Raw genomic sequence first — 20,282 nt, 5'->3', positions numbered from 1 at the left:
GAGTATTAATCAAATGGGGGACAAATAGAAAACTCGGAAAGATTTCTCGAAAACGATAAACGAATTGATTCAAATACTGGAAAGAATCAATTAATAAAAGTGAACGAGCAGAATCAAAGATTAAGTTTCCTCAATAAATCGTTTATCTCCAGGTGATGACTAATTAAAATCAAGTGTAGTCGCGGAAAATTTATTAACTATGTTCGAATTTCTTCTACAGCATTCTTAACACAACTATTTTATATCTGCATTACTAAAAGATTTGGCAAAATCGAAATGATTTCTGACGTTCGCGCAGATAAATACGGTTTTAACCACCACTCTCCATTAATTTGATTAATCATGGTCTTTATTATGTACGCAATATTTTGCAACTTATTGATAAAACGCGAAAGCGCCAATTTTTCCAGAAACATACATCCAGCTATAAAAAAATTGCCACTACTATAATATTCTGACAACAAAATTCTAAAATTTCCTCACACGATACTTTGCGTTCCTTTGAGAAAGGTTTACGTCGTCACAAAGGTCTCAACTATTTAATCCTTTTATTCTACGATCTTCCTTCCTTAAAATATTTTTTTTTACAATCATAAAAACTCTAAAATTGTGTTCAGAATAAGTCGACAAAGATCGTTGCGCGCAGCGATTCTACAGTAGAATGGATTACCGCGCCTCCTTCAGTAGAATCAGTCATCACGTCGCGCCGCGGTCTTCTCCTGACTTTTAAGTCTACTGATCACTTTGACAGCGCGTGTCTGTCCGAATCTACTTGAAAGTAGCGAAATCGTCGTGTCAGGCGCCGCAACCTCTGCCAGCTGTACTAATCACCGAAAAGACTTGATAAATTGTTTCAAACTTCAGAGAGAGATTACACTAAATTAATTTGCTTCTTCCTTTCACACAAACTACGACGTGCACGCTTCAGTTTAAAGAAAATCTCGGACCTTAAATACCGGCAAAAGTGAGTCCAACGTGGAATGGACACGTATCGAAATCATCTCAATTGATACCGCCTCGTCTTATCTACACGTATGTTCGATAAGAACGTGAAGTTATTGCTCCTACGAATTACCGATTAATCAGATAGAATCTCCTTACCGAATGTCACACGGTGTTTCGTATTTATAGAACACGTGTTATCTCGAAAAATTAAGATATAGAAGAGCGTTCGCGTAAAGTCCCGAGCTCAATGCCCCGACGCCGTTATTGTTTCACGAAATTGGAGAAAAAGGGCCGATGATTTCACCGCGTGGCTGGTATGCAGCTGGCAACGCCACATCGATCGCCACGGTTTATTTCGATTGCTGTGGATGACTGTACGTTGCGAGCTGGATCCCAAGGAACGGGGGAATCGATGCGCCGTCTCCGGAGGCGGATGTGAGGGATAAAAAAAATCAATTTCCAAGTTAAATTCAACGAACTCGTCTGTCGCGCGGGCACACGCGACGCTGGGACACGGACACGTTCCTGCGTTATATAGATGGTGCTCAAATAAATCCGCGCGGATCGATCTGCAGTGTCAATGGCCGATGCGGCGGTTCAAGCAGCCAAGATACGAAACCGTGTTCTATAGCGTGGCCTGTAAGAATTGCTCGGTTGCTGCTGCGACCGCTGTCAGCGCGCCCCTCGACACCCTGATATACACACCGTGTCTCCAGTCTATTCTCGATCTCCCCGCAAGTGTTTATGACCGACTGTTCCGACATACCCGTGAAAGTCGCACGTTACAAGCTTCTGAACGAGCTGCTTGAATACGCTTAAACGTCATACTCCTTGACAATAGAAACCGCGAATATCAATGCAACACACCCAGTAGCGGGATATCTTTCTCAAATCCTGTCTCTTTCTCTCTCTCTCTCTCTCTCTCTCTCTCTCTCTCTTCAACTAACACGATACGATGCAATGAAAGCCAACGAATCGAATGATTTTCAGTTCCCTTTTCGATACAGCACGAACGAAACGTTGCTCTGCGCTAATTAATTCGTGAATGGTACGCAAGTAACAATTGATCTCAATCCGATATTACCGGCGCACAGGAACGACCATTACACGGATAACTGGAGGAAATAAGCGCGATAACACGTGATTACTCTTAGCTCGCGATGGAGGAGCTGACTTTCAATACATTGTACCATCGTAATTGCCGATTCTCAAGTAGCTTCGTGAATCTTCAGCGAATCGTGCACGAGCGTATACGTTAATCATGATATACGCGGTGCATGATGTACGATGTGCGAGTTTAATTGACATCAGTATTCAACGATAAGACCGTTTCTTCGTTGTCTATCTTATCTCTGCCGCGGCCATGAATTTTTGGGCAATGTACGGGACTCCAGGTAAGATACAAGCAATTTCCGTGCGAGTCTAATTATTGATATCTTGGGGGGAATATTGCCACGCGAAAGGGGAAAGAGGACGTCAACATCGTACACCTGTAAGCTCGCGATAACAAGTGTCGTAGTTTTCCGTATCGTCAAGTAACGCGTAGGTTCGCGTTAATCGTCCCTACGAATAAATCCGTGCGATTTTGTTGTGATATAAATATCATTAGGATAATTAACAGGTTGAATCCTATACGAATCGATTAATCCAACTAGAATTACCGTACGCGAATAACCCGTTGGATTAAACGAGATCGGTCAGTCATATCGATCTGTACAAGCGTAACAACGGCGGTACGAGTTTTTCTATGTTCGTACTGTTGCATAATGCCCGCCAAACCGCACGTTGCAACGCAAACAACATTTTCGAAAATTCCCTGCACCATGCGACATTACATTATTCTGCGCGATCGTTTGTTTTAAACGACTCACAAGCGCATAGTTAAATACAACAGCGAAGCCTGATACGAGCGTGTGCGAACGCGCGTCACGCGAACGTTGGCTCATTCTACTTAATGAGCGATCTCGGTACGGCCAGTAGTAGTAGATCCACGTAAATATTTTTGGATGGTACCAGACTGAATAATACTGGCAAGGTCAACAGCGTGGAACGTTCAGCTGACGGGAAAGAATACTAGGATCCAGCAATGAATCATGTCGCAAGTGCTTTATAACGTACCGTTGTACTCGGAATCGGAATGATTAAGAAAGGAGAAACGAAATGAAATTTCTTACTTAAAATTCAACGCGCAATCGGTAAATGTTTGAAGTTTGTTACCTTTCGTATTTCACTTGCATAGCATGAGCGGAGTTGTCCTCCCAGTAATTCTGTGTCTCCATCATCTTGCCGCATAGAATCGTTTCCGATGCACAACACGATCACTTCCGACTTTTAATCCTCCTTTGCCCTTTGCCCTTTCGTGCCTCTACGCTCTCCTTCCGCTTCCGTTCCCGCACGGGGAGAATCGAAAAACTTTCCTCTTTCGATTCACGCTCGTGACACGCACGTCACGCCACGTTAAATGAAGTAACTTCGGTGTAAATGAGCGCGAAATTTAACGTTTACGCACAGCGTTTCGCCGACTGGGGAGTTACGCGTACACAACCGGTATATCCCAAAAAAAAGAAAAAATGAGTCGAGTCCTCTCTTTAAACCAATGGCTCTTTGATCGATAGTGCGCACCCGACGACTAGGTTAGGTTCGCCTCCACAAACTCACTGACACACTCGAAACGACACGACGGACCAGGAGGCCGGTACTTGGGAATCGCCCACGTCTTTCCGTCCAGTCACACTCACCGATATATCTGTACTGGCGCCCTCTTCTTTTCTTCTCTGTCTTCCTTCCTGCTTCTCGATTTCTTTTTTTTTCTCTCTCTTTTCTCTCCTTTTTTACCCCCTTTTGAAACCGGTGATCGCGCCGATCGATCTCTCGTTACACGGAGCTCTTACAAGCGTAACGGTCGAATTTTTAAACCAGTTCTGCTTAGCTGCACGTCGCGAGGCGTTTCTACGGGAACGAGCGATAACGGAGGAAAAACGAGATGCACGATTCGATCCCGGGACATAAATGCTAACGACGATAAGGCCGTTGACTCGTTCGACCGCGAAATTCCGCGATATACTAACTAGCAGGGCCGTAAGAATCGAACGGGCCGCGTATTTCGCTCGCGCGTCACCTTGTCCGTTTAACTATAGACGCGTCTCTCCCTGGCCGCGCACGCATGCACTCTACGAATTTCACGTGACAATGCTTGATGGCGCTCGGGATGAACCCTGGACCAGCGATCACGTGACATGCACAATTGAATTTTCGAATAAGCGCACGCGTTCTCTCTGCCGATCAGCGGTCACGCCGTGCCGCACGGGCTCGCGGTTGGAATGCTGAGCGTGATATCGAACTAAAAAAGGGATCTAGCTGAAACGGTTGTTATCGCGGCGTATACAAACGCGTGTGGTTTCCTTGGCAGGCTACACTACGCGTATAATGCGCGGCCCTGTTCAATTCTCGCGATGGGCCGCGGTGTGGCACGCAGACCACGGGTGGGAGCGATCCAGAACCGTCTCAGGCACGGAACCATCGATCCTGGAGCCACGCAACTCGATACCCCTACGCAAGCCGACTAATATCTCCGTTACTTTTTCTACTCGCTCGAGATATGATTCTTCTGCTGATACATTTGCGTATGTTACATCTTCGTTTCCTTATCAGGCTAATTCCTTTCAGGCGACCTTCTTATTGAAATACAGGCGTCGTTACGACAGATAATAACCGAGCAGTCGTTACGTAGCTCGACTTTCCTGTAATCAACGGTATCTTCGAGCGACGGTGAAGTGCCGATGAGTGTGCGCTTGGGAGCTTTGCGAAATATCCTGATAAGACAATGTGCTCTTAGTACATCACGTGTTGATAATATTACGCGTTGATTGATATAGTAATCTCGAAATAGACTTAGCGATACGCGCACCTGTACACTGCGCGAAAACAAAAACAAAGAAGGTTGATTTATACTTAAACAATTGTACTATTCCGATCGATACAACTCGTCTGATTCCAAATATTATATTTTATGTAAAACCAATGTTCCACGTTGGGTTACGGTGTCTTACAGAAGCAGTATCTACTTACGCATCGACAACTTGTTGCCTCGTACAGACGTTCGAATCATAAATCGATAAAGATAATAATTAGACGTGAAGTCGTGGCATACCGTTGTGCGTTACGTTAACGTGTACTATCATCGTTCATTACGATACGATTATAAATAAACAGCCGCGCACGTGAACGTACAATACGTACTATACAAAGTATCTGTTCTCAGAATCTGTCGTATTCCGTATCAGAAGTTCAGGTTCTGAAAAGTGTCGCAGACAGAGAAAGAACTAAATGATTTAACTGGCTTTACCGCGGCTGGATCACAGATAAGACTCTCCTCTCCGTCTCTCGAAACTACCGCGAGAAGCGCGGTGCTAAGCGCGCAAAGTTGACGTTGCTCGATACCGTGTCACGAACACGACTAAATTTCTCGAGTGCGCGCTTTCACCCTTCCATTTCCTTAGAATCTCGTCGCCGATACAGCTGAACGTGGCCTATCAAGGAGAAACCGGGTAAGTTTTTTTCTTTCCCTCTTTCCTCGACGCGGAGGATCGCGCCGCGCCACGTAACGACGCCGCGCGATGATGCAAATTTGCCCGCGCATCGCGACGCGGACCGCGGGCAGAGGCGCTACGATTTCGTAGTCGGCGGGCGCCTCGGCGCGGAAGGAGAAAAAAAAATGGCGGCTTTCCAGGTGAAAGTCTGGGACGAAAGGGGTGAAGCGGGGGCTTGAGACGTTACTGACCAACACGGGAATGGTGAACGCGTGGAGAGGCACGGAAGGTGCAGGAGGTTCGTTGGATACGCGGCGTTGAACGAAGAGAGGAATAAGCGGTTACCACGCTATGTGACACGTGCGCGTGACGTCACGGGGCCGGTCACGCGAGCACCGTGTGCTCCCGGTCACGTGTCCTGTCACGCGCTCGATCCAGCTCCCCCTTCGGCCCGTTCGCCGCTGGTATACTCCTCAACGACTGCAACCCTTCCTTCGAGTCTGTCGGCCGTCTCTCTCGCTACCTTTTATTTCCATTTCGCTTCGCCTTCTCGTCCGTTCTCGATCACGGTCTACGTGCGGTGGGCTCTATCCTCGCTCTCTCCACGGACGGATCGAAACGGTGTACGAGACCGCAGACTCGACGGATATTCAGGCTCCGTTGTGTTTTTTGTATCCGCGCGCCGTTGCGTTTGCGTGCGCTGCGAATTTCGACCACGCGCACGTCCGCCGCGTTCCTTTTGAACGTCGCGTTTGTCTCGCCGAGCGGATTGAATTCTAATTATTCAGCATCGGCGCTTGATGATGCTTCGGTTGAATTTGCGTTTGCATCGCAGGAAATTGGGTTATCGGATCGCAGTTGCTGGAGATACGCTGTGGAACCAAACGAGATCTGGGGGTGATAAATAGGTTTCGACGTGCATTCTGGTTGCTGCTAATTTTCAGCCACGCGTGTCTCTCTTGAAACGCGACTAACAAGGAGGCAACCTTTACGAGTAAGGTCGTTGCACGCTTTCGTTACGAACGACGAAACGTGGCCGAGGCAGAAAAGTAGAAAGGGTAACGTCTGACCGATTTAAATGCGAAATTAATCGATTGCGATCTTGATTGTAACGCTCGATCTAGACGGCATACTTTTCTAGTTTTACGGGTCACCTGTGGAATTCAGATCTCGGCTGTATTGCACGTACACACGCGATTCGAACACGTCGCGCAGGTGATTACGTTCATTGGTCGATCGAGCGACTGCATTAAAAGCCGAAAAGAAATTACGACGAACGCAGTCGGAGAATGCAGTTAACGATGCGTTTTTACCCGCCCGAGATTTACCCATTACGAAACATTTTTATGACGTTGGACGTCCACAGACGGACTAGAAAGTATAAACGTTTCTGATTATATAAACGGTGACTTGTTCGTGAACAAGTAATTCCAAGACGAACGATCCAATCCGTAAATAGGAGGGCTACGCGTGCAAAGAAGAATAAAAGGAGAGATAAATCGTTTTACATCACGAGCGAACGTTGTCACAAGTTTCTACGAACAATTTCGATGGATACTGGTGTTGTTCGAAAAGAGTACTAAATTACAAATGTGGCTATATTTAACGATTACTAAACAGCTCGGTGAAATGAGAGACCATCGTTCAACATACTCGATACATAGAGTGTATTCGGCTAAAATGCTTCACGTTACCGAGAACGTGAACTTTTTGGCTCGTGTCCCCTTTAAAGCGGCTACGAACTTGACGTATGCACGAGTACGCGCGTAACGCGACCGGTTCAAAAATAGGCGTCTTATTTTCTGCACGGCTCGGGAGAAAATAAACGCGATCTGTGGCAACTTCGGGTTATTCTTGATCTGGTACACCATTACGTGTCGCGCATTAGTCGGCCCGGTCTTCGCGGCCGCTCTGAAAAGAAATTATTGAACCCAATGTTCGTCAATTGAGCGTGCCGTTCAGACAGAGGGTATTTCGGTACGCGCGAACGGGTAGAACGCAGCAAGTAGGTCTGATAGGGCGTCGTTTGCTCGTTATCACGACCAGATCTTTAACCTTTGATTCCGGATTCTGCCACGGGACGGAGCAATTTAAATTCCTTCTAGAGCACTCGACGGATTCCTCTTTGAGCCTGGAATTAAATTATGTGCACCGTACGAACGGTGGCCATGTCCCACCGTGCGCCTACGTGACTTTTAGATAGAACGTCCACCGTGGGTGGACACATGTCGATGAATATTCAGCGATGTTCGCACGTTTTCCACCGCCATTGTGTACCGCGGGTATTTTCGTACGTCGCACGGCAATCGTAACGATGTATTCCAGACGGGACATTTAAAATTGGCTGGAAGAATTGTAGGTATGTCACCCTATCGTCTTGTCCCTTTCTTTCACTTTTTACGCAATTCCCGCGTGGAACGCGTGCCTCGCATTACGTAAACCCGAAGAGCGTTGAATTAGCAATGACGTGACAAAGTGAAATTGATGCGGAGCCACGGTTTTAGAACAATATACATATAGATATATATATAAAAAAAAAGGAGAAGAACGTTACACAAGGGTCGAGCGAGGGCACGTGAAAGCAATTACATCACGGTGATTGCATCGCCAGCGCATCGAGGTGCTTCCCCTCGGTTATCGCCTGAAAATCACGTCTCGCAGATATGTCCGCTCGTTTGTCCTTGGCAAATTAGAACATTCGCTTGCCCGATACATAATTATAGCCGTTACGTCACGCGTACCCTTCTCGCCCTGGATAATTCTCGGTTCCCGCGGACGAATCCTGATAGGTCCCCGCGTTCCCAAGATACGAACCTCCGAACACGGCTTCGTACTTGAACCTGAAAATCCCACGAATGTTTCTATCCGTTTTATCGTACGAAACCACACATCGGACAATGTAGCTACGTTGCATTGTCTCACGCTCCTCCTTTAAACCTTGGGACCCGAATTAACGATTTACCAGACAGCATGGGGAATCCACTTGCTGCGAACAATAGCACACGAGAGTTACTTATAAATAATCTTGTGACTTCATTAGTAGCATATCGTGTTCGCATAAGTTGAAAATATGATTCATTCGGTAATCGACTGTGCGAACTCGTTTCGGAAATAGAATTCGTTCTTTTTTCGTACTGGTTCTCCAATCAATACTGCTGATATATTCAAGTTCATCCCGGTGACAAAGTTGTTAATTGGAGCAGGATTAATAATTGTCCAACAGCGAGAGAACGCGGGGGACGTGTTATTACACAATCGAGAGGTTGCATTATCCGGAACGGAACCGAATAAAAAGTGTACCGATAATAACCAAAGACTGACGGTCCGTCGACCTAACGTAACCGGATGGTGTGATATCGTTCGCAATTCGACGTGCAATAACGGAGCAACGTTCAGGAGATGTCATCGTGCACCGTACGTGCAAAATAACCAAACAGTCTTGTTCTACCGATCGCGCGGTGTCGGGCACATTGCGTGCACGTGTCGGTAAGGGTAAACGCGTGGTCGAGCGCGTGACTCGACGGCCTAGGCGTGCCCTTCTCTCGATCACGTGGAATGTAACGCGGTACCTTCTCCTCGTCCTTGTCCGACCCGCCTGGCACCCATCGTTCTCCATCCTCGTCCGCGATCCTCTCCCTCTCGTGGTTACGTTAATGCACGCGTTTCTCTCTAATTCACGAGTCACGCTAACCCGTTTTCTCTGTCCGTGTCGGCTGACACGCAGCTATGCCGATCGTTGCACGTTCATCGTGCCGTCTCTTTGCGTGCACCTTTCCTCCGCGAGAGAAAGAGAAGGTGCCGAAGCGAACGGAAGAAACGCTGACTGTTCAAAGTCCTTCTCGCGAATAATAACCAGGTATAGGCCGAGAGATCATCGAGTGCCGACTTTTAGGAGCATTTCGATCCTTCGTTCAATGGCGAAAGTGGTTCAGACTCTTCTACTTCTCTGTTGAACGATAAATGCATTGCTCGATGAATGCTCATTACTATTTGTAAATAATCTTGCGTTTAAATGAAAAAAAAAAGCAGAAAACAATACGCTGCTCCGATTTGATATTTATGACATTGCGTTATTTAAATTTAGATAAAATTCTATACCAGTATCGCCACTAACAACACGAATAAGCTAATCATAGCTCTGTTATCATAATACCAAAAATAGGCTGTCTAGAATGTTCGTTGGGAGCCAACGATGAATTCTCGTTATCGATACCTCCGTATAAGGAAACGAACAGCACGGGTGACTATTTAAAGTGCACCCAGGCATCATACTTCCGGCCTAAATACGCGTCTCGAGTGCGAGATCCGGTTTCTGATTACTATGAGGTCACCTGTTACCTGCGACAGTTGCTGATTTATAGTTGACTTTCAAAAGGTAGTATAGTTGTCAAGCATCGGTGAATAAATGATTGTAAAATCGAATTATTCTTTTTGTATCTTGAACAGTTATACGTTCTACTCGCACGCATGCACTCGTACAAATAAAAAACTCGTTTTAACGTTCAACTTGGATAACAGTTTCAGCGAATGTCAAAAATGAAACTTTTCAATTTCTCCATTCCTTTTAAAATTCTTCAATGTCTTTCAGCTGTTTAATGAAAATTTCATTTCGCCTGCTTGAACGTTACAGTAACCTCATAAGCTGTTTTCACGTTCGTCGTATAATATTGCGGAATGCCGCACTGTCGTAATCGAGGCAACAAGTCCGTGATATGTCTTTATACGGATCCGTGGACTTAATAGATCCAACGAGAGTCGTTCTAATTTGACTGCGTCCGTGAAAATCTTGACAAACAAGAGTAAAATGATATACGACGCCTGTTATTCGTGGTTAGTAGAATGACTCTCATCTTCCTTAATGGTATAATAAAAATTCGCATGCTCGGAATAGCGTCGATGAATTTCACGTAAATTCTTGCAGCTCTACCTCTATAAGATAATAGAAGAATTAACATGACGTGCTATTTTGTACGTATATAACGCATTGGCTTCTAATCTTAGATCCATTAAACAGTTATATGTTACGAACCGTGTCATAAAATTAGATACCTGCTTCATCAATGGAACGAGTATCCGAAAGGTCAGGGGGTACAACTTCGTATTATAGATCACCGTTTATAGCTACACATTTGAATGCATCCGACTCGAATACGTAACAAAATTAGAAGCCGAATGGGGAAAAAAAATATCTACTTAAAAATAGCAACGAGTTGGCGTGCAAGAGAACATTGTTTTTAATGTACTGATTAATCCCGGCCAATTTCTGATAATTGATACTCTCTTCTAAAAATATATCATAGCGGGTCTAAACATATGTTCCAAGAATAACACTTTCGGAGCAGGCGTTTGCATCCATGGATACGTGCTGCTGCCAAATCGTTAAAGCAATCTATTTTTTATCTCTGCATACTTTTTCGGGTCCTGTGTCACGTTTTGGTCAAACGTGCTGCATCAGTCGTGAAACTTGTACACGCATGAATCCGTTTCCCACGAGCGCAGCCGGTTCTTTTAAATTCAGTCGTCTCTCGATCGAAGATAAGCACCGGACCGGCTCGCGGGAAACGCGACTTTTGGATAGCGACAAATCTGCCGCTGTCACGTTTGTCACAGTCATTGCAACGTGATGTCAACGGGTTCTCTCGAAGATGCATTAAATTGCACTCGATTACGAGACAGCTACAAGAGAGCGTTGAACATGTTCTTCTGGTCATTATTTTCTCTTTAAAATCATTACACGCATTATCGATCGCGGAAGAAGTGCTAGTACATTACCATCGAGTATATCGATACGACTGCAAGTCGCGATATTGCTTCGTCAACGCGTCTACAGCTCGAGAAATATTATCTCACAAAATTTGCTTCTTCTTGCTTTCATTACTTTAACCGTAGCGCGTTATCGTTGACCTTTGCCTTTAACGAAATTCAATGTTTACGGTTCCTAAAGCCCAATTGCTTATCTCCAAGACTTTTGAGAAACGCTTATCAAATGATATTACGACCACCGTGAATAATGAATTGAAATTTAAAAATATGCAACAGTTACATAAATCAACGTTTATCTAATTTAATACATATCGATGTTTGGTTAAAATCTTGTAATTAGACGGAGACGTGTTTTATTGCTTCTCGTTTGTATGGGTTTCCTTCATACGAATGGAAAAATATCACGTGATATAAAGAGAATATCAAAACTCCGAGCGACCTCATAGGGTGGCTTCTGTAGACGCACACGTCATTCTGACTTTGTTTACGCCACCAAGTGTGTAGCTTCTGACTGTTATCGTTGCGAAACCGGTTCGACGTTGGATTTATTCGGTTTCGACTTCCACTGCTGCTGGGGGAGTTCAAGAAGGCAACCAACGATTAACAGTGCCATCGGACGTCCCAGCCATTCCCAGCCAGTTGTATACCAGGATTTTTCATTTTTCTTTCAATCCGTGCACACGTGATAACCGGCGATAAATATATCGGCATAAAAAGAATTTACGAACGATATTATTCTGGAATATCATTGAACCGATTAAATTAATCGCCTTTGAAAGTATCTTCGATGATTCTCCGCAGAGTTTAACGACAGTGCGTCAAGCACGCGTTGAAGACATGCTATTAATTTTATAGCTACCAACACTTTCACTCTCTTCTTCTCTCGCTTATTCTTTTCACAATTCTTTTCTCTTTTCTTACCATTACGTTTAAACGTACAATATTTATTCGTTGATTCATTTTTGTGTATCCAATATAATCATTTATTAACTTACTAAATACAAGTACTTTTTTTTAGTTTCATACTTTTTTTTACGTGCCGATGATGACTGCACGAGAAAGGTCCTTTTATTCCCTTGCACGGACATTCATTAGTAAATCAGTTTTACCGTTTTCACATGGGAGCAGAATAGAATTTTAATAGGTGTCGTGTGGGATACAATTAAAATGTAATCTCGCTGTTAAATTCACGGTGAACGTTAACCGCGCGACTGGTCGACTTTTAATACTCGGTCCTTTTGGTATGTTCAGTTATTTCTATTGAGGTGTCTCGAGATATCCGTAGTCAGTATTATTAGCGATAATCTTACCGAAGATCGAGTAGTATTTTGTACATAATGTACAAGAGACGAATAAAATTATATTCTTCTTTTACTCCTTTCGCATCATGCACCATGAAAATTGAATTTAGTATTTAACAGCCACTCTTGGTGCACTCCGTGTCGTAAACTAACGTGATCCTTTTTTTTATAAACAACACTCTTTCTCTTTTTCCTCATCACTCATTCATAGTTTCCTCGCACGGAAATGTACAGATAAATGATTTACACCCACAAACGGTCGACACAACGTCAAAACGCGATATACGTATTCCGTTTCGTCGAAGTATTTAAAAATATAAAATAATCAATATGTCGTTACTTCTAACGAAGAATATAAAATTATATAACATGTACAGGTGTAACTTTGTAATTTCAATACTAAACAATCACTATGTAACATGAATAGAAAGAAATGAGGAAATGAATGGGAAAGTATTCACTACCCTATGAATAGAAACTGAAAAAATATAAAGATCACTGAGATTGAATCCTTATACGAACTATGCGACAGGATTACGAAGAGCTGACTGTTGCGAAACTTGTGTCGACCACAATTGTGGAGACACACCATACGAATTCATACTGCACGATAGTTATATCTCATCGAAAGGATTATAGACAAATTTAGTAGTTTTTTTTTTACTTGATTATATTCAGTCCCGTTCGCCCCTTTCTTCAGCACGTTCCTCCGCTCTTGCTTTCATTCTAGTAATAAATGCTTGACCTTTACTCTTCCTAAAGTTCTCGTACGGATCATTTAGATTAATACCGACGCCTTTGTATTGATCGTTTTTATCCCTAATTTCACCACCAGATATTGGGGCTTCAATACCCTGTTCATTGGCACCAAGTCCCGCACCACCCCAACCCATTTTTTTGAGCAACTGATGACCCTTGTTACTCTCGTCGATACTAATTTCTTGAGGAGCTTTACTGTACGTCGACCCGCTGAAAGAAATTCAATCGTAGAAATTGAACTTTCACATATGTTGTCACTTTCTACTATAATAAAGGGCTACGATTTAAACCGTTCGAAGCCATCTCCTCTACAACTCTCAAAGAACCAGAGCCCCTACGTGCAACTGAATTTTGTACCAACGCACTCGTCAACGGCATAATCATACAGTTATGAAACTAGCTGAAATTTGTGTCCTTACATAAGAATACGTAAATGAGCATGCAAACTCGCGACGACCTCAAGATAAAAATGTAATTTAATATGTAATTTAATTAGAAATTTTCATTCTATGTTTACTAGCACAATCATATAGTGGAGCGCTTTAATTGGAAGTGGCGTTATCTAGCGGTAATAATTTCTCATAAAAATTTATAATTACAGTTTTGATTTGTATCACTGAAACACTCGCGCGATAAATGCATGGTCGCGCATACCTATCTTACGCTTAAATCAAGCGTTCGGACACGACACATTTGTACTATTAAGGCTTTGATCTCTTGAATGCGCGAAAAAAAAATTATCTTTGAATGGCCTAAATCGAAACCCCTTTTCTATAATTATAGATACTTACAGGAAACTAGGCGGTGTCGGACTTCGATCTTGCCTATCCGCTCTCTTGTCAGGACTTCGATCCTTGTTACTGTTTCTCCTTCTCCGACTTCTGTTATTATGATTGCTATTACGACTGTTACGTCTATGATTGGCAGCGGGGGATCTAGATCTACTTCTACCTCTCGATCTTGAGCGTGATCGACTTCGAGATTTACTTCGATATCGTTTCTTTGGTGGACTAGGACTTTTGGATCGTGGCCTCAGAATCGGCGATCGCGATTTTGACTTTTGCCTTATACCGGCTGCTACATCCTCTTCTTTACGTTTACGCGCAGCATTCTTTGCCTTATAATACTCGTATAAACCTAATTTTTCCCATCCATCACTGCAATACGTACACATCTAGATTATAAACTTTGCTCAACGTTTCAAATGAATCTAATCAAACTTAATCTAATCACCCTTTACGTTGGTGAGCGTGAGTTCTTTTTTAGTAAAGTGCAAGACTTTATACGCGTAAAAAATTCACGGTAATTCACGGAGTTTTGTACGGATATGTGTGGATCCAATCGTATATATACAACTACATAGTAGAATCAGACAATTTATAAGTATAATTTGCATCGTGATCTTACCTATCTCGTGGAGAGTCATGATTCGGTGGTGCATAAAAAGCTTCAACGGCGGCTACTAAACGTTCACTAGGAGGAGCGGGTGGTGGAAGCCTGATAGCTTCTGGATCCAGAGGTTTGTATTCTGCGTCTTCTAACTTGATCAGAGGCACCATCAAACCAGCCGGAAGTTCGTAATAAGGCATACTAGGCATTAAATCTTCGACGGAGGGTTCGGGTATAACGTGTGGGAGGGGAAAACCAGGAGGAGGTTTTGAAAAGTCTGGTAACGGTACATTCGAAAATGGCGGTGGTTCATTCCCGGCAGGTACACCCCACCCGGGCGGTGGTTGACTGAAATTTACTTCTGTACCTATTGGTGCAGGAGGACCGGAATGACTAGGTGGTATTGACATGTTCTGCTGATTCTGCAAAGCATTATTCTCCTTTGAGATTTGGTTAGAAAGTTAAATATAAGACATGATCGAACTAAAGAAATAGCGACTTACTAATTGAGGTGGTGGCGGAGGTGGAGCTTTTAATTGTTGATCAATAGCGATTTTTTGTTGCTCAATATTTTGAATTTGTCTTAAAGCATGCGTGACAAACGCTTGGTGTTGCGCTTGATAATTATCGAAAGTCTGTTTCGTGGATGCGGTGATTGGTGTAATTGCGTTGGCATGTTGTGCAACCAAATTAGCTTGATACTCGGACCAAGACGTGCTTGGTTGTTTTAATTTATCTATAATTCCTTCATCAAAGTAATTATTTTTTGACTCCCATAAACTTAACAACTTATTTAATTTATTAAGTTGCTCTTCGGATGCAGCTAGTGAAGTGTTACAGAACATGGGAACAACAACACTTTCCATTGCCTTGCGAAGATCCATAGACTTTTTTCTTGCACTAAAGAAGTTTAAAATTAAATATCGCGCTCGACTATTTTCACGAAAGTTATCAAACTTTATAACAACTATCATTTATACTGCAATCGAAGTGCTAAGTCTCGCATAATATTGTACCGGGTATAAAAATATATTTTAACTTAAAATACAGAAGATTTAAATTTAAGATAGAAGTAAAAGACATTTGATTTTTATGAATGGTTCCAAAATAAAATCTGCAATTCCATTTTCAACATAAACATACTTACCAATGATGTAAGACATCGTTGACCAGATAGATAATGTGAAGTTTATGACTAAAATTAGTTGCTTGAATCACTCTGGAAGAAACATTTAAGGATGAATCGGTTTATTTTTAATAGTATGCAATTAAAGTGATATGTAAAACATACTTTTTTAGTAAATGATCCGCAACGACTTGATTACTTTGCGGGGTAACCGAGTTTTGAAGTATCCAGGCTTTTCCTGCGCTTATGCTATCTTTTGTGCAGCTATCAATGATAGGCTGTAATACTGCATCAAACGCTGAGAGATCGGTATTTGTGCTCTGCGCACTATTCTGCAAAGCTGTCTCTTGAGCTTGTCTTACAGCATCCTCAACCCTCCCTTGTTGTTGTGCCATCAATGCAGCATGTTGCGCAGCCAGATTTTGTTCCGATTGTCTAACTTGTTCCTGTAGCGTGGTCTGTTGCGACTGAAGATTCGCTAGTTCATTTTGAAGCCATCCAGGAGGTCCTCCAATGTTAACCGGTTGAGTAACACCAGCAATGGGTGGGTTCACACCTCCCATAGCACCAGGGACTGGTCCAATCGGTGGTCCTGCATTTCCTGGTCCTCCGATTTGTCCTGGTACCCCAGGTATAACTGGACCACCTTGATTTCCAACTGGTCCAATCCCCACGACCGGATTCAATCCATTGTTTTGAGTATTTAGGCCAGACGTAAGATTGACGTTATTCAGTGGCTGCGCGACGGTAGCGGCTGTTTGCTGCTGCTGCGAAACGTTTAAACGTGGGTCTGCATTTTGCATTGGATTTATTCCTTTTTGCTTTAAAACTGTAAACGAATGACGGTGGATTATTGTAAGATGTTTGATTCCTTCAATGGATATTGAAAAAGTATACAAATAGTCCAATTTCTGTTGAGTCTTATCTTCTACCAGTGCATAATAAAATTCTTGGCAGTTATGAGAGAATTATATTGAAAATTCAGTAAGTTTTTTGGGAGCACTATACTCTTTCCCTGTTTTATATATTATATATGTACACATGTATTTTTACGTTTTTTTTTACAGTACTAGGGCATTACAGGGTATTATTGTGGGGTGCAGTTCCCACGCATAGATTGAAGCAACATATCAACAATGTAGTCCGTATTAGATAAGCTCCAGTAAGAATGTTAAAACTACATCTTCTTAAAATCACCATTGCCAAGAAAGAGAATATGTCTTTTAGCTAAAGCATTCTGCTTAATAAATAGTAATCCCAAAATCTTGAAACGAAGTGCTCATATTCGATGAATAATAGTTTTTTGTACGTTCGCTACGACGAATTCAGACCCTTTCACCCGTATCTCTTTTTTCAAAGTCATTCCTTGTTCGTTGAATAAAGCATGGCCATTATGCTTCTCAATTGTTGTAGCTGTTAAGGGGCTGTATCCCACTTACTGGCTTGCTCTGTAGTCACTTTGTATTGATAGTAGTTGAAGTGCTCCCCGCCGAACAGGAAACCAAACTTTGGGTTGTCCTTCTGCTTGTTTTTCGTCATCTGCTCGAACTCTGGTCCATTACGAGCCACAAACTGTGCCAGTTTGTCTATGATGTTCCTTAATTCTGTATCTGGGTATTACACCAAAATAAAACAGAATTACCAGAAGTGGCCTGATAATTATGAATTACTTTCTACAATTATCACAATATAAGTGGCGATAATTTAAATACAGTACTGAAATAGGATCTCTTATATATATATATATATTTTTTTTTGTTTTTAAAGTACGCAGTCTTAAATCAGCCCACTGAAACCTGAAATATTGAATCTGTTTTGAAGCTTGTCACTTTGTAAATAATATATCTACTGAAGGTTTGCCTGGAGACAATTTAATTCGTCGAGCGAATAGTTTTTTTTAATGGTAGCCTAATGCGTTGCACAGGTTTACATAACCTACTAGTTAGAATCTACATTTTGTCTTTTTTTTTTTAAACGTATCTCATTATTTCCATTTCGTGGAAACTCACGAGTCCTCAATTCTGACTAACTAAAATGCTAGAAACGACAGATCATACAGATTACGATTAATAAAAGTGATCGAACGTTAATATGCTCGCCCGGGGTCAGAATGTGCAACACCGCGCTTGGCCGAATCGCAAGTTCACAACATTTATTTCTTACCTGCCGGTGCCTGGTCCATTATTGCGATCGCTCTCTTTACTTTCACACTGAATTTAAACACGTTCGTTTTTAATTTCGTTAACACTTATCCGTATACGAGGCGGCGTACGGTTACGGAAAACATTATTTTTTCACACTGAACACGACAACGCTAGACGTCGCCATTAATTCCGAACTATTCATGTTTCAACGAACGACCGCCAGAGCTGCTGACACACTGGCTTATCACACGCGGAAATACCACCATTTCGGCTCATTTTCATTCGCTCTTCCAAGGATTTACTTTTGTGTCAGATTTTCCGCAGTATTCACATTCGCAACAATTATTTCTACGATATCTTTACAGAGTAAGTATTCTGAAGAAAAAATATTTTCTATAAATTATCAAGCTTTTCTAAAAGTTAATGCGTTTCCATAATATAATCTAAACGTGTTTTCCAATACTGTGTTCTATGTATACAAAGAACAATATCTTTCAATTCTTTTGTTACATTCGGCACATGTTTGTTTAATTCTAATTACTCGTAACACACAGTGATTAAATAGTGTTAAAATCACTAATATTGCTATTTCTCCGCAGTAATTCGTAATTAATTTCCCACTTAACCTATAAATCACTGTCACGTCTGTCATACTCAAAGTAGTTTCTATTTCGTGCATTGTTGCTGATCACTTAAGAATGTTCGAATTCATCGTTAATAATCAGTTTTGGCTTCGTTAGTCACATAAATTTCAGAAATGCCTGTGGCAGAAGTAAAATCCAGCTGGGCTGATGAGGTTGAGGAGGAGGGAGGAGCGTTGCCCCCACCGTCAGAGACGTACGAAAACGGATTTAAAGTTCTCACAGAGTACAAATACAATCAAGATAATAAGAAAGTCAAAGTCGTTCGTACATACAAGATTGAAAGGCGTATCGTTTCAAAGACAATTGCTGCACGTAAAAATTGGGCCAAATTCGGAGACTCTGCAGACGATAGACCTGGGCCAAATCCTGCTACCACAGTAGGCGGTGAAGATGTGTTTATGCAGTTTATTTCCAGTAAGGAAGAAGAGAATAAGGTTGAAGAGGATAACCTAGACAAGTTGAAGAATATGGGAGACAAAGGTCAAGTGAAATGTCGTAATTGCAACGGTGACCATTGGACCACCAAGTGTCCTTACAAAGATACTGTTCTTGCCGGAGGTATGTTTTGCTATTAGAAATTTCATTCATTTAATGTTGCTCGATTTTATGTAATATACGATACAATTTACAGGTAAAGTGCCAGACGATAAGAAGCCATTGGTTAATGCTGGTGCTCCTGGAGCAATGACAGAATTGAAACCTCAGGGTAGCAAATATGTACCACCTGGTATGCGCGACGGAGGCAATAAACGTGGGGATTCTATGCAAATGCAAAGACGCGACGACACCACTGCTATTCGTATTTCCAATTTATCAGAGAGTACTACGGATGCAGATTTGGATGAACTTGTCAAGCCATTCGGATCTGTTTTGAAATTTTACCTCGCTAAAGATAAGCAAACCAATCTTTGCAAAGGATTTGCATACGTACATTTCAAGTATAGAATGGAGGCTGCTAAAGCCATTGCTACCCTCAATGGTTACGGTTACGATCATCTTATCTTGAATGTAGATTGGTCAAAACCTCAGCAACAAAATAATTAAATATGTTAAGTGAACATTCAGTTCTTGTTATCTGAATTTCGCAACGTGTAAAAATGTAGGAAATATGCTAGCGTTTAATTGTGATACCAGGAAGCAAATAAATAACTTTATTTCAACATCTTAATCTTTGCACGATGAAAATTAGAGTAGTGAACCCATTTATAAGAATATTAACATTAATATAATTTTCTAAATAATATTTTACCAATTATAAAAAAGCATTTTGCTTCCTGGTGTCACAATTTACTGCCACTTTCGACTTATTCAAGGCTCTTGCAATTCGCTATTGTAAAAAATGGTACATCCATTAGGGTGTAATTTGTATTCCTAGCATCTTTTTAATTAAACACGAATCGTATACCATGAAATTTTGTATTCATTCATTGAATAATTCCGACGCCAAATTTTCATTCCTGTTTTTAGATTTATGTTTATTACATGAAAAGAGAGAAACTCTGCTTTTCAATATTTTTATATTAAAATTTTATACACTCAACAAATACACTGAATACATTTATCTTAACCGCTTAAACGTAAAATAATACGGTATCGATGCAATAAATACGACTATCGCAGTTCTAAGTGTTAAATTCATACGCGATGCAATTGTCATTGCAACAGAAAAAAAAAACAGGAAT

General features: G+C 42.0%; 3 protein-coding genes across 4 annotated transcripts in view; 1 reads left to right on the top strand and 2 right to left on the bottom strand.

Moving 5' to 3' along the window:
• Cwo (transcription factor cwo) overlaps window positions 1-20,282 on the bottom strand; it is a 377,930-nt gene that overhangs the window by 33,533 nt on the left and 324,115 nt on the right. Inside the window, exon 2 of one of the 2 annotated variants that reach the window (XM_076898233.1) lies at window positions 3,163-3,273. The exons of the other annotated variant lie outside the window; for it this stretch is intronic. Within the exon in view, the coding sequence (XP_076754348.1) occupies window positions 3,163-3,227 (65 nt within the window). The 5' untranslated portion in view covers window positions 3,228-3,273. The remainder of the gene's footprint in view (window positions 1-3,162; window positions 3,274-20,282) is intronic. 2 annotated transcript variants of the gene reach the window in all.
• Scaf6 (SR-related CTD associated factor 6) lies at window positions 11,484-18,175 on the bottom strand. The gene is made up of 8 exons (XM_076898505.1): window positions 17,976-18,175; window positions 17,252-17,422; window positions 15,978-16,641; window positions 15,834-15,905; window positions 15,190-15,586; window positions 14,705-15,108; window positions 14,089-14,454; window positions 11,484-13,507 (listed from the first exon to the last, which is right to left on the bottom strand). Exons 1-8 carry the CDS (start codon window positions 17,992-17,994, stop codon window positions 13,213-13,215), a joined length of 2,388 nt encoding a protein of 795 aa, XP_076754620.1. The 5' UTR covers window positions 17,995-18,175; the 3' UTR covers window positions 11,484-13,212.
• Eif3g1 (eukaryotic translation initiation factor 3 subunit g1) lies at window positions 18,168-20,012 on the top strand. Its single transcript, XM_076898506.1, has 3 exons — window positions 18,168-18,322; window positions 18,697-19,158; window positions 19,232-20,012. The coding sequence occupies exons 2-3, from the start codon at window positions 18,714-18,716 to the stop codon at window positions 19,642-19,644; spliced, it is 858 nt and encodes a 285-aa protein (XP_076754621.1). The 5' UTR covers window positions 18,168-18,322; window positions 18,697-18,713; the 3' UTR covers window positions 19,645-20,012.

Source organism: Xylocopa sonorina, chromosome 7 (assembly GCF_050948175.1).
Source record: "Xylocopa sonorina isolate GNS202 chromosome 7, iyXylSono1_principal, whole genome shotgun sequence".
NCBI lineage: Eukaryota > Metazoa > Arthropoda > Insecta > Hymenoptera > Apidae > Xylocopa > Xylocopa sonorina.
Note: the sequence above shows the minus strand (reverse complement) of the source record. Positions and strands in the feature narration are given on the sequence as shown.

Excerpts from the sequence above, each read along its gene's own strand:
- Scaf6 (XM_076898505.1), bottom strand. Across the intron at positions 16,642-17,251 it reads AGTGACTACAGAGCAAGCCA|TTTTAAAGCAAAAAGGAATA; the intron begins GTAAGTGGGATA and ends ATTCGTTTACAG. Across the intron at positions 15,109-15,189 it reads CTCCGCCACCACCTCAATTA|AATCAGCAGAACATGTCAAT; the intron begins GTAAGTCGCTAT and ends AATGCTTTGCAG.
- Eif3g1 (XM_076898506.1), top strand. The coding sequence starts at position 18,714 with ATGCCTGTGGCAGAAGTAAAATCCAGCTGGGCTGATGAGGTTGAGGAG. Across the intron at positions 19,159-19,231 it reads AGATACTGTTCTTGCCGGAG|GTAAAGTGCCAGACGATAAG; the intron begins GTATGTTTTGCT and ends TACAATTTACAG.